At 38.8% G+C, this 17654-nt stretch overlaps 1 protein-coding gene across 10 annotated transcripts in view; it reads right to left on the reverse strand.

Annotated features, from left to right (window-relative positions):
- Positions 1-17654, reverse strand: part of PHF14 (PHD finger protein 14) — a 298225-nt gene that overhangs the window by 157232 nt on the left and 123339 nt on the right. Inside the window, exon 15 of one of the 10 annotated variants that reach the window (XM_043541148.1) lies at positions 16591-16677. The exons of the other annotated variants lie outside the window; for them this stretch is intronic. Within the exon in view, the coding sequence (XP_043397083.1) occupies positions 16606-16677 (72 nt within the window). The 3' untranslated portion in view covers positions 16591-16605. Of the gene's footprint in view, positions 1-16590; positions 16678-17654 lie in introns of those variants that run through there. 10 annotated transcript variants of the gene reach the window in all.

Consider the following 17654-nt stretch of genomic DNA (forward strand, 5'->3'; position numbering starts at 1 on the left):
GGGCAGTGGATAAACATTTTATGATGCAGGTTTTAATTAAAAAATAATGCATGATTTTTATTTCAATTAAAAAGATATTCTATTAAGAAGTGCCAGGTGTTGAAACACTGTCCCAAGGGCTAACATCCAAATAGTGGAAGAAAAATCGTGCTGATGAGTTTTAAATAAGCAAAAAGAGAGACTGTATGTCAGTTTGAATATCATCAACATGTTAAATTAACGTAAGGGACAATATCTGTTCTGAGGACAATTATACATTATGGACATACATACAATCATGGCTTGCACACACACAGTACAGCCAAGGACACAAATTCAAGCAAAAATCTACATTAAAAGAGAAAAAGTTTGCCCTAATAACAAACAAATAAACAAAAAAAAAACCCAGAAGAAGATGGAGAGTAAATAACAGCATCTTACATTGATACAATGCCTCTCATCACAAAAATTCACAAAATGCTTTTCAAACCTTTAGACAGATCTTCATTACACAGGAGTCACTTCAGGACCTAAAAGAAGTCACGTTCAGGATTGAGGATGGAGCCAGGCTATCAACAAGCACAGCACATTTGACAACAGGGTTGCAAAGAGGAATTTCACTAGTTATAACAGGGCAAAACTCATCTATGATAGAAAATGAAAGTGAGCTTTAAATGTCCATGCAGAACAGACAGATCCTTGATTTTTAAGGTCTCATCTGAAAGAACCTCTTTTCCCACCAAAAACTGGATGTAATAAAAGGGACACTGAAACTGGCAATGTTCAGATTACTTTTCAGTAATAAAAAACTGCTTGGATTTAGATGGAACTGTCTATTGCTGTGGAAACAAAACAATGTCTTGAGAAGACAAACACTGAAGCCTTCTCTATTCTTGTAGCACTAGTAGTAGTAGTAGTAACATCATAGTTCTACTTCAGTAACAAAGTATGTGATTTTTTGTACCTTATGCTCTATGACAGTGATACTCAGACTGAGGAATGTGAACTGCAAGTGGCTCTCTAATGTGTCTCTTGCTGCTCTTTGCAGTATATGTTATTGAAACACTGTGTGAATTAATTATTAACCAGTCAGGATGCTTTTATTATATTATTAGCCAATTAAGTTATCAGCTTGCACTAAGTTATTAATTTATTTGCTATGAGAATAATATTTTATATATATATATATATATATATATATATATAAACTAAATATTTCCCCTGTTGTACTGTTTAAATATGAATATATAGTACTATAGTAAATGAAACAATAAATTCATACTACTATAGCTCTTTTGGGTAATGTTGGTTGCTAATTTGGCTCCTGAACCACTGAGGTCTGAGTATCACTGCTTTATATGATAACTTGGCAAAATGGAATGAATTAAGGATGCATTGCCAACATTCAATCTAATTATCTGGTTTCTTTAAAGGAAAGTCTCTGATGTTAACAGAAGCTTCCATATGTTTGAAATATATATATTTCAATCAAGAAAAATCATGAGTTAATACAATACAGTAAACTAAAAATCCAGGCCATTCCCAATCCTGCTCCTGCTGCTTCTTCAGCATTTCTAAGATCCGTCCTTTTCTCTCTATTCCCAATAGCCAAATCTCTTGCTCAGGCCCTCATTTTATCCTTCCTTATTTACAGCAACATACTCCTTTCTGGCCTCATAAATACATACATATTTCCTCCCCCAATCCTTCAGTCTATATAAGATGATACTGTTAAAATCATCTTTCTTGCCTGCTGGTGTGATCTTGACTTTTCTTGATCCCTCCTTTGGATTCCCATCTAATATTGTTGCAAATTTAAGTTTCCTGTCACCATCTTTCAAAACTCTACATAATTCTATCCCTTCCTACTTATCCTTGTCAAACTTTGTGCTGGCCCCAAACTCTCTGGTTAATCAATCTCTTCTACCCATTGCCAGTTTCTCATGCAATCAACCTTCATGCCCTCTTTTATGCAGTCCCGCTGTGCATGGTATGAACTCCCTGAACTCACGTGCAAGGCCTCTATCCTTTCTGCGTTAAAGTCCCTCTTAAGGACCCCCTTTTGCTGTGCTGCTTATAGTGAATCAAGGTGACGTATATAAATAGCTTATTCTTCTTCTTTCCCTCAACTCTGCCTACTTGGTTTGTTCTTAGAATGTGTGCTCCTAGGAGCACAGACCATCTTTACGTGTTTGGAAAGCACCTAGCACATACTGGGCACTACTACAAGTAAAAATATATTAAATAATTATACTCCTAAATAAAAATCTATGAAATGTTATTCCTTCACAAGTATGATTTGTAATTTTCATATCCAAATGTCTTGCTAAGCATGTTACATGCCAAGTTTCTGACAAGAGCAAATTAGTACCTACAAGTTTTAAACTTCAAAAATATGGTGTTTAATAAATAGAAGAGCTGAATTGTTCAGTAAAGTGACATCATCTTCCAAAAAGCAAAGCCCCTAAAAAGTAAATAGAAAAAGGTGTTCCAACTGTATGGAATTTAAAAAATGCTTGAATACATTTTATTTGTAATAGAGTGACCTTAATGCACACTAAGTCCCAAAACACTAACTCTCTGGGGAAACATAATCTAAAGAGATTTAAAGGGGACACTCAACTTGGTATCAAATCAGCTACCAAAAACAAGATAGTTCCAGCTAATATACCTACCTCTGAGTCGCTCTGCCACTTTTTGTTGTTTTGTAATCATGTATCCTTAATTTTAAAAAATGTTCTCTCCCCATTATGAAAAATTCACACAAAACAGGAAAGTTACTTGTTACACAGGAGAATCGGTGAACAGACTTTACAAAAAGTGCTGTCAAATTTGCAAAGTAAAGAAACTGAAAATAGAGAAACTTTCTCACTAATCTCTTTCATTTATAGCAATCTTAGCTGAAACTTGTAAAAGAAACAGTAAAACAAATTCATATACAAACATGTTTAAGAAATTATTTAAAGGGAGATTTCTTAAAGAAAAGACAGGAGAGGCAGGGATAGTTATCCAGCTAGAATGGGGCGTGCAAGTAATTTTTCTCTATCCTGTCAAAACATTAGACAGGGGATGAATAGAGGGAAGTCCTAGACTGTAGTAGTGGAACAAGTAGGCAGGGAAGGAAATGAATGAAGTCAGTCATATAGGATGTATCCAGGGAGAGTTCTGAAACCCAGGAGGGCATTTATGAATTGGTTTTAGAAAAGGAGAGGATGCTAAAGAAGCTGATGAGATAGGGGAGTAAAATGGCTCCACTTCCTGGTATGAGAAAATATTAGTCATACTATTTAAAAAATTAAGGAGTTAGGAAGACGGCCACAGACAAAATGACAATATTTGAAATAAGAAGTGAATAACTACAGAATAAGGATTTCAGCAGAGATGTGATAGAGGAAAAGAGTTTCAACTCAAGGTGGGTATCAGTATGTCTTGTCTTAGTGGCAATAGTTAAGGATAGTGAAAGTCAAAGACAAAGATGAATTTTACCCAAAAGAAGAGGCTTCAGTCTCTGAAACATTCAGGAGTAAGTGGCTTTGGAGTAGCCAGTAGCTGACAGAATCAAGACAGAGAGATGGGAGCAAATGCGATCAGAGAATATACTGACTGTACTGTTTGGAATATCCTCACAAAAGAGAATCTATAATCGAACAAATGAAAAGACATCCCCAAAAGATGAGAAGATGACAACGACCTAGGACAAAGGATTATCCCCTAAAAGGGGACAAGGAAAAGATATGAAGCTTCACTACTCCCTCCCAAACAAGAGAAAGCAGTTACTAAGATAGGATCCCAACCAAATGAGCAGACTTCAGAATACACCAGAATTAACTTGGGGTATTCATGGACAATAAGTAGTTACAAAAATATCAATTTCTGTTCAGTTCAATTCAGTGAGATTGTATTGGCATGACAAGCTGTACACAAGTGTGGCCAACAAAAATTATAAAAAAACAAACGTCAGGTACATGTGCCTGTCATGGGCAGGTATTATCCATCCATGATAGGGCTAAATACTATGTTTAGGGTTTAATCCCGTGTCTACTGGTTCTTCCTGATCAACCAACAGAATACTACATGGCAGTAGAGGCATTACTTTCTCTCTCTCTTCCTTTCCTTCCAGGGTTAAGCATAGTTTTTCCTAATCACTTTTTTATGAGTGTATTTTAGGATTCCTGACCATTTGAGAAAATCTCTTTCCTGCATTAATATTTCAAAGACTGAAGTAGAAAATGTCTTTCTGTCTCAATCTCTCTTTTGCTGAACCGGTTGCTCAATCTTTCTTTGGGTTTAAACTGTTCTTTGAGCATCCTAATTTCCATATCAAATATTGACAGTTCAGAGTAGCAGCCATGTTAGTCTGTATTCGCAAAAAGAAAAGGAGTACTTGTGGCACCTTAGAGACTAACAAATTTATTTGAGCATAAGCTTTCGTGAGCTATAGCTCACTTCATCGGATGCATTCAGTGAAAATACAGTGGGGAGATTTATATACATAGAGAACATGAAACAATGGGTGTTACCATACACACTGTAACGAGAGTGATCACTTAAGGTGAGCTATTACCAGTGGAGGGGGGAACCTTTTGTAGTGATAATCAAGGTGGGCCATTTTCAGTAGTTGACAAGAACGTCTGAGGAACAGTGGGGGGGGGGGGGGGGGGGGGGGGCGGGGATAAACAAGGGGAAATAGTTTTACATTGTGTAATGACTCATCCACTCCCAGTCTCTATTCAAGCCTAACTTAATTGTATCCAGTTTGCAAATTAATTCCAATTCAGCAGTCTCTCATTGGAGTCTGTTTTTGAAGTTTTTTTGTTGTTGAAGAATTGCAACTTTTAGGTCTGTAATTGAGTGACCAGAGAGATTGAAGTGTTCTCCAACTGGTTTTTGAATGTTCTAATTCTTGACGTCTGATTTGTGTCCATTTATTCTTTTACATAGAGACTGTCCAGTTTGACCAATGTACATGGCAGAGGGGCATTCTGGCACATGATGGCATATATCACATTGGTAGATGTGCAGGTGAACGAGCCTCTGATAGTGTGGCTGATGTGATTAGGCCCTATGATGGTGTCCCCTGAATAGATATGTGGACACAGTTGGCAACGGGCTTTGTTGCAAGGTTAGGTTCCTGGGTTAGTGGTTCTGTTGTGTGGTGTGTGGTTGCTGGGACTGAAGGTAAAAAATCCATTACAATCTATATACCACACAGACTATGCCGACAGCTTGTGCCACACGCTCTCAAAGAAACTGCGGAACCACCTGATCAACATCCTCTGCAGTAAACAGGGAAAGATTAAGAATGAGCTCTCAAAACTGGATACTCTCATAAAAAACCAACCTTCCACACAAACTTCCTCGTGGCTGGACTTTACAAAAACTAGACAAGCCATTTACAACACACACTTTGCTTCTCTACAAAAGAAAAAGGACACTAAACTATCTAAACTACTACACGCCACAAGGGGCCACAACAGTGGTTCCCTTAACCCACCCAGCAATATTGTTAATCTATCCAACTATACTCTTAGCCCAGCTGAAGAATCTGTCCTATCTCGAGGCCTCTCCTTCTGCCCCTCCACCCCCATGAACATAATACTGTTCTGTGGTGACCTAGAATCCTATTTTCGACGTCTCCAACTCAAGGAATATTTCCAACACACCTCTGAACAACATACTAACCCACAGAGATCTTCCTACTAAGACTACAAAAAGAAGGATTCTGGGTGGACTCCTCCTGAAGGTAGAAACAACAGACTGGGCTTCTACACAGAGTGCTTCCGCCGACGTGCATGGGCTGAAATTGTGGAAAAGCAGCATCACTTGCCCCATAACCTCAGCCGTGCAGAACACAATGCCAACCACAGCCTATATTTGGCAATAGTTTAGAGTATATATACAGAGTTTTATACATTTCACTGGAGTATAGCAGTTTACTAGTGTGACAGTTCCATGCAACTTCTTAATGTTTCTGATTTGTTCTTCCCAGTGATTTCAATATTAGTATTTGGCAGGGTCAGATTAAGGCACTAAAGCAAGGACAAACTTTTTGACCTGAGGGCCACATCGGGGTTGTGAAATTGTATGGAGTGCCGGGTAGGGAAGGCTGTGCCTCCCCAAACAGCCTGGCCCTTGCCCCCTATCCTCCCCCTCCCACTTCCTGCCGCCTGACTGCCCCCCTCAAAGCCCCTGACCCATCCAACCCCCCCCTGCTCCTTGTCTCCTGACTGCCCCCTCCTGGAACCCCCCACCCGTAACAGCCCCACCCCTCCCTGTCCCGACAGCCCCGACCCCTATCTATACCCCCGACCCCTGACAGGCCCCCCAGGACTCCCACGCCTACCCAACCACCCCTGCTCCCCGTCCCCTGACCGCGCCCCGCCCCCCCCCCCCCCAAGAACCTCCACCCCATACAACTGCTCCCTGTCCCTTGACTGCCCCAGGGATCCTCAGCCCCTTATCCAACCCCCCCACCCCCCTGCTCCCTTACCATGCTGCTCAGAGCGGCAGGATTGGCAGCTGTGTCATGACTGTGGGGGAGGGGGGACAACAGGGAAGGAGCCAGGGGCTAGCCTCCCCAGCCGGGAGCTCAAGGGCAGGGCAGGACAGTCCCGCGGGCCAGATGTGGCCCGTGGGCCGTAGTTTGCCCACCTCTGCACTAAAGGCTCATGCTTGAGATCCCAGCTGGAGTCAGGTGATGAGGGCAGAATTTCAGTTTCATTGGCGGGGGCGCGGGGGAGGCGGGATTTCTAGCCTTTGTGTTTGCAAAAAAAATGCTTTAAAGCAGGACACAAGCGTAACCAGTCAGAAGGCATCTACCCAAGTCTCAGTGTGCTATTAATTCCAAGATCTACTGCTAGCCGGAGTGTGTGGTGGGAGAACGGTGGAAAATCCTGATATCACCCCAGCAGAGGACTCTGTGTGTGGCAGGAGAAGAAGAGTACCAGGGCCCCAACCCACTCACCCAAGCAGGAACACATCAACTGCAGGGGTATAAGTACAATGAACGTAAGAATGGCCGTTCTGGGTCAGACTAATGGTCCATCTAGCCCAGTATCTTGTCTTCCAACAATGGCAGGTACCAGATGCTTCAGAGGGAATGAACAGAACAGGACAATTATCGAGTGAGTTATTCCCTGTTGTCCACTTCCAGATTCTGGCAGTTAGAGGCTTAGGGACACCCAGAGCATGGGGCTGTGCCCCTAACCATCCTGCCTAATAGCCATTCATGGACTTTTTTTTTAACCCAATTATACATTTGGCCTTCACAACATCCCCTGGCAATGAGTTCCACAGGCTGACTGAGCATTGGGTGAAGGGAAGAGATGTGTTCCTTTTGTTTGTTTTAAACCTGCTGCCTATTAAATTCATCCACAACGCCTGGTTATTGTGTCATGTGAAGGGGCTAAATAACACTTCCCTATTTACTTTCTCCACATCATTCATGATTTTATATACTTCTATTATATCTCCTCCCATCTTAGACATCTCTTTTCTAAGTTAAACAGTCCCAGTCTTTTTAATCTCTCCTCAGATGAAAGTTGTTCCATACTCCTAATAATTTTTCTTGCTCTTCTCTGTACCTTTACAAATTTTCACCTTTTTTTTTTTTTTTTTTTTTTTTTTTTTTTTTTTTGAGATGGGGCGATCAGAACTTCATGCAGTATTCAAGGGATGGGCATACCATGGATTTATATAGTGACCTTATAATATTTTCTGTCACGTTATCTATCCCTTTCCTAACGGTTCCCAACATTTTGCTTTTTTGACTACCGCTGCACATTGAGCAAATGTTTTCAGAGAACTATCCAAGATGACTCCAAGATCTCTTTCTTGAGAGGTAACCACTAATTTACATCTCATCATTGTATATGTATAAATTGTGATTATTTTTTCTAACGTGCTTTATTTTAAATTCATCAATATTGACTTTCATTGCCATTTTGTTGCCCAGTCACCCAGTTTTGTGAAATCACTTTGTAACTCTTCACAGTCAGCTTTTGACTTAACTATCAAGTAATTTTGTATTGTCTGCAAACTTTGCCACCTCACTCTTTACTCCTTTTCCAGATCATTTATTAATATGTTGAACAGCACTGGTCCCAGTACAAATTATTGGGAGGACCCCACTATTTACCTCTCTCTACTGTAAATGTTGACCATTTATTCCTAGCCTTTGTTTTCTGTCTTTTAACCAGTTACTGTTCAATGAGAGGACCTTCCCTCTTATCCCATGATTGCTTACTCTGCATAAGAGCCTTTGGTGAGAGTCATCAAACACTTTCTTAAAGTCCATGTACACTGTATCCACTGGATCACCCTTGTCCACATGTTTCTTGACACTTTCAAAGAATTCTAATATATTGGTGAGATGTGTTCCCTTTACAAAAACCATGTTGATTCTTCCAACATAGGAGGTTCATCTATGTGTCTGATAATTCCATTCTTTACTATAGTTTCAACCAATTTTCCTGGTATTGAAGTTAGGCTTCCCAGCCTGTACTAGGCAGGATTGCCTTTGGAGCTTTTTTTAAAAATGGGTGTTACATTAGCTATCTGCAGTCAGCTGGTAATACAGAGGTTGATTAAAAGCATTAGGTTATATACCACAGTTAGTATGGTGACATATTACTGTTTAATCTATCAATTTGTTCCAAAACCTCCTCTACTGACATCTCAAGCTGGGACAGTTCCTCTGATTTGTCACCTAAAAAGAATGGCTCAGGTATGGGAAGGGCCCTCATATTCTCTGCAATGAAGACAGAAGCAAAGATTTAATTTAGCTTCACCGCAGTGGCCTTTTCTTTGAGTGCTCCTTTAACACCTCGATTGTTCAGTGGCCCCACTGATTGTTTGGAAGGTTTTCTGCTTCTGAGGTACTTAAGAACAATTTTGCTGTTCGTTTTTGTTTCATTAGTTGCACTTTAAAGTCTTCTTTGGACTATTTAATTATACTTTTATACTTCACTTGCCAGAGTTTTCCTCATAAGGATTTGATTTCCAATTTTTTAAGGATGCCTTTTTGCTTCTACGTGCCTCTTTTACTTAGGTGTTTAGCCATGATGCATTTATTTGGTCCTCTTACTGTTTGTTTTTTTAATTTGGAATATACATTTCGTTTGAGCCTGTACTATGGTGTTTTTGAAGAGTTTCCATGCAGCTTGTAGGCATTTTACAGTTGTTTTAACACTGTTCCTTTTAACTTCCATTTAACTAGCTTCCTTATTTCTGTGTAGTACCCCTTTTTGAAGTTAAATGCATCAGGGGTGCATTTCTTTGGTATTTCCCTTTCTGAGGTGATGTGAAATTTAATTACATTATGGTTGATATTATTGAGCGGTTCAGTTATATTTACCTCTTGGATCAGATCCTATGCTCTGCGCTTTGGACTACATGAAGAATTGCCTCTCCCCTTGTGGGTTCCAGGACTAGCTACGCCAAGAATCAGTCATTTATGGTGTCTAAAATAATGGGCCTACTGCTGCCATCCCTGCCCTCAAGAGGGGGAAGGGAGGACGTCTGCTGCCACTGCTGGGGGGAAGAAGGTTGCCCCCTGCTGTGTGGCTGCCCCTACCATGCTGAGCTGGAAGGGGACAGGGGCAAAGCTGTGGGGTTGGAGCCCTGGGCCCTTTCTCTGGCCCTGAGTTCTGGTTTTGCATCTTGATGTATTTTTCAATTTTTGATTCTCTGGTGCTTTGCAGGTATGCTGATTTGATTGAGATGGCATCACAAACTATACATTCTTTTCTGTCTGGTGATTAGCAGTGGAAATCCAGGCAGTACTACTCTGTAGTCATTGTTGCTGGAATTCCTGTGTGCAAACAGTATTGGTTTGCAAAACTACAGATGTATGCTTTTGCTTTGGGAGTTTAATCATTTGTTTACGCTGGTCCAAGATTTCACTTTCATATAGAAGAATTGTTTACATTACACGGTCAAATAATTTTAGCAACATTTTTACTGGAGGGTTTTTATAAGGAGACCATGGAGAAGAATAACCTCAGTTTCCAAAAAAGGGCTGAAGATGAGAGTAAATACAACCAAGAATACACTGTGTAGCGAACATAAGTGGTATGCCTTTTCCCGTTAAGCTTGAATCTGGCGTGCTTTGCTTCACATGCTAGCACTAATATGGCAATTCTTCACTCATAATTTCAGAGATTCCTTAATATGTGTTCAATTCTGTAATTGCATATTGTCACTATGAAATAGTTGTAATCATGAGACCAACTTAAAAGCCCTAGTTAAGAGAAAAATTATCTTTGATTTAATTCTGTTTAAAAATGGAAAATAGGTATTCTACATATGGTATCACACAGGAATGAAAATATTTTGAGTGAAGGCAAAAACATCAATGCAGACACTAGGTGGCACATTTGCTCAATACAGATAAAAGTGCCTGCCACTTTGCTGTTGATCAAAACATATATAACCATGTACCATTCAGAACTACCCAATATATTCTCCAAAATAATTCTTTTATTTTCCAGAAAATAGGCAGTAATAAAAAGGGAAGTGCCAAACAAAAAGAAATGCCAGTAAATCAAAAAATGATTAAAAAGAAAAACAAGCATAATTACAGAGAATTACAGCCCCCCAGGATTTGTTTGGTTGTCATTCTCTTGAGAATTTTGGCTCTATGTAGAAGTGAATTTTGCAATACTTCTGTCACTATGCCATTACAGAGCAGTACTATCTGTGCGTGAATTTGTTTATAACCAGTGTATTTAGTGCATTACATGTGTTACTGTTTCTAATACAACAGTAAACATGCAACATATTTATCATAGAAATTCAATTTAAAGAGTTAATTACAAAATGTTTTTGTTTGCCAGAAGTTTGTTAGACAATTTTTAGTCTCTTTTTCTTTGGTGAAACTATACCACAGGATTCTAATACCTTGGATTTGTCATTTTTGAAACTCTAGTGACATTTTTTGGAGTTCGTTGCGTGAACAGTATAAGTCAACTTTTCAGCAATGTCCATATGGGATTTTATTAATTTATCAGATTAACACTTTAAACTGTCAGATTTAGATATTTATAGCAATCAAGATGGTAACAAATATTTGCATATAAAGAAGGTGGGAATTCTCAGAAAACAGGTTTTTACTTCTTATTGAAGACTACCAGGAATTTTTGAAACAAGGAATCCTCTCAAAAAATTCCAGTTCTCGAAAAACAGAGGCAGAAAGAGGAAAATTAAAACTGGAAGAGAAAAGTGGTTTCCAGAAACTGGTAAGTGAACAGCCTATTTATGGCAGTTTGCCACAGCATATTAATGATTTTTCATTTAATGTATTCTATACACTTAAATTTGTTTACAAATTACACTACCTGACCGACTTCTTTGTTCTTTTTTTTTTTGCACACTTAGAGTTCTTCATGCTTGTGCCATCTTGAAGCTGAAAAGATGACATCTTAAAGATAACCATTTTATCCCCTTTTAATACAGTCCGCTACCATAAAGCGCTGCAAAAGAGCCATATCTCCTTCATCTTAATATGCCCTCCTCATCAGCCTAGTGTAGCAAAAGCTGAGGCCAAACCAAAGTCTGGTATCTTGAAAGCAGCACAGGCTCACTCAGCTACTGGATTGGCTGACATATCAGGCAGACAGACCTGCTGAAAGTCTCTGGGTAAGGATAAAAAGGGTGAAAAGCAAGGATGATGTCTTGGGTCTACGACAGACCACCTAACAAGGAAGAATAGGTGGATGAGGCTTTTTTTTAAATAACTAACAAAAATCATCCAAAGTACAGGACTTGGTGGTGATGGGGGACTTCAAATACCCAGATATCTGTTGGGAAAATAATACAGCAGAGTACAGATTATCCAACAAATTTTTGGAACGCACGGAGACAACTTTTTATTACAGAAGGTAGAGAAAGCAACGAGGGGAGAGGCTGTTCAAGATTTGAATGTGACAAACAGGAAGGAACTGATTGAGAATCACAAATGAAATATGAGTGACCAATGTAACAGGTGCAAAAAAAGCAAACATAATTCTGGGATGTATCAGCAGAGGTGTTGTAAGCAAGACACAAGACATAATTCTTCCATGCTACTCTGCACTAATAAGGCCACAACTGGAGTACTGTGCCCACTTCTGGGCACCACGCTTTGGGAAAGATGTGGACAAACTGGAGTGACAAAAATAATTAAAGGTCTAGAAAATATAGCCTTTGAGGAAAGATTGAAAAAATTGGGTTTGTTTAGTCTTGAGGAAAGAAGACTGAAGGGTGACATGATAAAAGTGTTCAAGTAAGTAAAAGATTGTTATAAATAGGAGAGTGATCAATTGTTCTCTTTATCCACTGAGAATAGGACAAGAAGTAATAGACTTAAATTGCAGCAAGGAAGATTTAGGTTAGACATTAGGAAAAACTCACTAACTATAAGAGTAGTTAAGCACTGGAACAAATTACCAAGGGAGGCGTGGAATCTCGTGACTTGGAGATTTTTAAGAACAGGTTTGACAAACACATGTCAGAGATTGTCTCTAGATAATACTTAGCCCTGCCTCACTACAGGGGACTTGTCTAGATGATCTATCAAGGTCCCTTCCAGTCCTACATTTCTCTGATTCTATAATTACCTTTTTATTAATAACATATTGTAGGATCATTTACGTAACTTTACATTCAGTGGTGGATAAGAACATTTTATTTTATGAAGTTCTTTCTATGGTTTTGAAATATTGCTGCTCTGAGTTGTCCTGTTAAATGTTGGATATCTAAGTATTAAGCAGAATGTCCAAAAAAATAGGAAGAGCTATTACTAAGGGACTTTAAGATGCTCATTTTGATGACCAATTGCTCTGAATAATTTGAGAAGGCCAGATTTTTTGTTTTATCACATAGAATTGACAAATACAAATTAGAATGTTTTATAATTATTTGTTATAATACTTCATGGAACACTGAAGCGTATTTTAGTGGTCCCGTCTCTCATCATCATCTATTCAGAAATAATATCTATGACATCTCACAATTAAATCACACAATGGGTAAGTGGAAAGAATTTGAGTAGAAATGCTTCCGTTAAATACAATTAGAGTCAAGATAACAATCATGTTTATCTTAGTAAACCCGAATAGAAAACCATTCTTTTCTCCTCTACCATCTTTCCTCCACACTCTGAACAGAAATGAACAATATTAATTCACCCTAAGAAATAGTATTTATTTGTAAACTAAAAACAATACACACAAAAGCTTTCTGTGATGAATACCACTTATAATCTTAGTGCTATGTGTGTGTCCTTTTTTTAATTGATTTACTTAGAGTGAAAGCCTCTAAAAGTTAGGACCTTTTCTCCTGTATGATCCGAACAATACACACAGCAACACTCCAACAAATAAAATAATTCACTTTATAAAAAATTATACAACCTTTTCATTGGGATTTTATGCAATGGAATCACACAATTTGTATATAATTGTGTAGTTAGTGCAATATAATTTTGATGGTAAAAGATCAGTCACTTTTGTTTAAATCATGGAACAAATGAGTCACTTCTCAAAATGACATTACACAATACTTTTCCCTCCACTATAATACTGGATGGATGTTTTCTTTCCAGTCAAATGAGTCAAAGCAGTGCTTGGCTGGAAAATATGTTCATGATTAAAGTTCTCAACCTGCATTGAGCTTTATGTGGATGCAAGGGTCTGCACACAGAAAGTTCACTGCAGGACAGTATGTCCAGCAGCACAGTATCCCTGAACAACATTAAGAGGTATACTGACTGACAAGGAAGCCACTTCCTACATGTGGATTTTCTCTAGAAATCTCCAAAAGTTCTGAGTCCCGTCACGTAAAGTCACTGCTTTAGAAGATGTGACTGCAGATGGTATTACTTTAAGTAAACAAAGCTTTTTTTCCTTCCAACCTTTACACTTCCAGATAATTATCACATATGGTAGGCAAATAATATTTTGTGAGATTCTAAAGGAAAGTGATTATTATATCTACCTTAATTTACTAATATACTTTACTGCTATTCAGATTATGGAAATAGATTATATTTAAGGAAATTTATTCCCCAGTAAAGTCAGGCCAGATTTTAATGCAATCATTTTACTGAGCAGACTGTCTACAGTCTGACAATAACCTAGATTAGTGAGACAGACCAATTGGCTCAGAAAAAAAAATTGAACATCATTTTATTTGCTCTTTTTCATTGAGGAGAGCAAAGCAACTTGACATTTAAAGCTGGTTGTTGTTTTTTCAAATTGGGTGACATCTCATTAATAAATGATCTCAATAACAAGAGCATATGAAGTTAAGCTAGATAATTAGGATCCAGCCCATTTAATTTATATAAGAAGACTGTTGTAAAGCACTAGTCATATGTCTTCATACAGATTTCTATAAACAAAATACACAGAATTATATACCTTATATAGTAAATCTTTCTAACATTTCTTATGGAAGTTCCCTGGGCAAAAATTCTGAGACGTGTATGTGTTACAAGAACAAGCTGATCACTAAATACGGAAAGGGGAAATACATCATCAATTCTCATACTTTTTCCATTTAAATTGTTCAGTAATATATAAACTTTAGTTTAGATTATTGTTTTTTCTAATGAAGATTAGCATCAGGGGCAACCAAATGAGAGATCACATGTGGTTTGTGGAGATTATATTTTCCATTTCCCAGCTTTATAAAGTGAATCAATTTTGTAAAATTCTAAACAGTGTTAATTTAAAGGGTTACTCATTTGAAGTCTAGAAAATTTTAAAATTATTTGAATTGTGGAAACATCAGCAATAAGTTATTTTCTTTGTTCACATATAGTCTTTTCCACAGCAGTTTGCAAATTGAGGGCTGATCTGCTGAACACTTACACTCCTTTACTTATTCTGGCCCTGATTCAGGAAAGAACTGAAATATGTGCTTAAATTATCCTTATTCAAGAAGGCTGTTAAGCATATGCTTAAGTGCTCTTCCTGAATCAGGATACTGAGAAGTTCTGTTGAGCTCAATGGTTACTCATATATGCATTTGCAGGACTAAGCTTCAAGATGACTTACAAGTAGTTTCAAGCACTACATCTGTCCCTGGGTCCCCAGCATCTTCTGTAGTTTTATCATCAAACGTTCCTGTATTTTTCTATCCCCACTCCTGTGTGGTAGACTCATGTTGACAGCCAGCCAAAATGTCTGATTATGCAAGGGGAACAGTGAAACAACTGTCAAAATGTACAATGTAAACTGACAAAAATGGAGGAAAAACTCTTTGGTTTTAGTTACAGTAATATTAGTTATTGCTTGTAACACTAGTAGGTAAAAAAATTCCACACAGCAGTGTCAATTTTAATCTTATTTTAAATCTTAATAAGCTGTACCCTCTACACAGTAAAAACCTGAATGGCAGAATTTACTCCCTACCTCATCATTTCTACTTAATCATGTGATTTTCTTTATTCAAATATCCTACAAAATATTTTGAAAATAGAGACAATGTGAATCGAGGTTATGAACGGGCTAATTCTTTACATCTGATCAAGTGTCTACACAAAATATTTTAAAAGGCACTATCAAATAAAAATCCAAACATTTTAAACAACATTGGAATAGAAGACAGCAACCAAATGGGCAACCAATACAGCACACTCTAAGAGGGAAAAATATGATCCTGATTTAAAAAACAGTCGCTTTAACACTTACTGCTTCCATCTCCCCACTTCCTTCTCATAATTCCCAATTCCAGGTGGACAGGAAGTCCTCAGTGTCCCTTACAAATGGAGTTGTAAGTATTGGCACATTTCTGCTCCCACCCCAAGCATCATCACTCTGACCATCATTGCTCTGACATAAGACTAGATTGGAATACATTCTGAACAACTAAGTAAATTTCCTAACTGAAAAAAGGAGTTGATATTAAACATTCTCTACCTTTCACCTTTACACTCACTACTCTAAGCCACTGATCCCGAAACTGTGGGGGGCACACACACACACGCACACCCCCTCCCCCCCCTCACCCCACCCCCGCGCAGGACTAGAGGGCTAGATGGAATCAGGGCAGAGCTGGGCTGGGAGTGGAGGAATGTTTGGGGGGAGTGCAGAGGGGCCTGGGCCAGTCCCCACAGGAGGCAGAGGGAGGGAGCTCCACACAGCCCCGCTCCACCCCTAGCCACAGCTCCACTCCGCCACCTGCTCTGCCCCCAGCCCAGCTCCAGCCCCAGCTGCAGCTCCACTCCATCCCCAGCTACACTCTGCTCCCAGCCCAGCCTCAGCCACAGCTCCACTCCATAACACTCTGCCCCCAGCCCAGCTCTGCCCCCAGCCACAGCTCCACTCCACCCCCAGCCTGGCCCCAGACACAGCTCCACTCCACTCCCATCCCATCCCCAGTTCTGTCCCCAGCTCTGCCTTCAACCCAAGCTCCTCTGCTGAGCCAACTGTGCAGTAAAGGAGCAGGGGTGCAGACAGATTCCATTACTGGTAAGGGGTGCTGTGAAAGGAAAAGTTTGGGCACCACTGCTCTAAGATGAGTGCATTGCTCACAATTCCCACCAGTCCAGTGATGGATTGCAAATCTATATTTTGTACATGCTAATCCAGAATATGGCCAACAGAGCAGCTCATTCACAGTTTAACTTCTGCTTTAGGGAGCTCAGATAGTCTCAGTCCAGTTATAAGGATGAAAATGGTTAAAAGCTTGCAAGGATTTCTCTCCAAGGAGAAACTGAAAAGAATGGGATGGTTCAGTTTAGAGAGATGATGAATAAGAGGAAACATACAAAATGTCCCTATTTACCTTCCCACATAATGCAAGAACAAAGGGAATCTGAAACTGAAAGGTAGCACTTAAAATGGATAAAAGGAAAACCTTTTCTCCTAAAAAATGTCAATAATTAACCTACACACCTCACTGGTACAAAGCATCACTGAGTGTAGGAGCTTAGAAAGATTAGAAAAAGGAGAAGATGTAGATAAGCAAACATCCACAATTACATTAGATAGGTTGCATAATTAAAAAAAAAAAATTATAACATAACCCTCATGCATCAGGGCATAAGCCAGGGGTCGGCAACCTTTCGGAAGTGGTGTGCCGAGTCTTCATTTATTCACTCTAATTTAAAAGGTTTTGTGTGCCAGTAATACATTTTAATGTTTTTAGAAGGTATCTTTCTATAAGTCTATAATATATAACTAAACTAAACTATTGTTGTATGCAAAGTAAATAATGTTTTAAAAATGTTTAAGAAGCTTCATTTAAAATTAAATTAAAATGCAGAGCCTCCTGGACCGATGGCCAGGACCCGGGCAGTGGGAGTGCCACTGAAAATCAGCTCGTGTGCCACCTTTGGCATGCATGCCATAGGTTGCCTACCCCTGGCAGGATGAAACATCTATTATGGGAAAGTAATACCCTTTTTTTTACTATGGGGTGAAGCACGTTTTACTGATAAGACCCTCTTGTGTTGCTTTTTGCCCATTTTTATTGTAAAATTCCTGGCTTTTACAAAAGCTATTATTCAGTTTTTTACTCCTTTTGACCTGAATTTCAGACTGCTCAAATATATGAAAATATGGATTATGTTAACAAAAATCAAATACTTTACATTAGGTAGATGTGTTTATGTTAATAAATTAGTCTAAGTGTAAATACAAGGCTGTCTGTTAATATAAGACAATGTATTGGAAGATACATAAAGATGT

Source organism: Chelonia mydas, chromosome 2, assembly GCF_015237465.2.
Source record: "Chelonia mydas isolate rCheMyd1 chromosome 2, rCheMyd1.pri.v2, whole genome shotgun sequence".
Taxonomy (NCBI): domain Eukaryota; kingdom Metazoa; phylum Chordata; order Testudines; family Cheloniidae; genus Chelonia; species Chelonia mydas.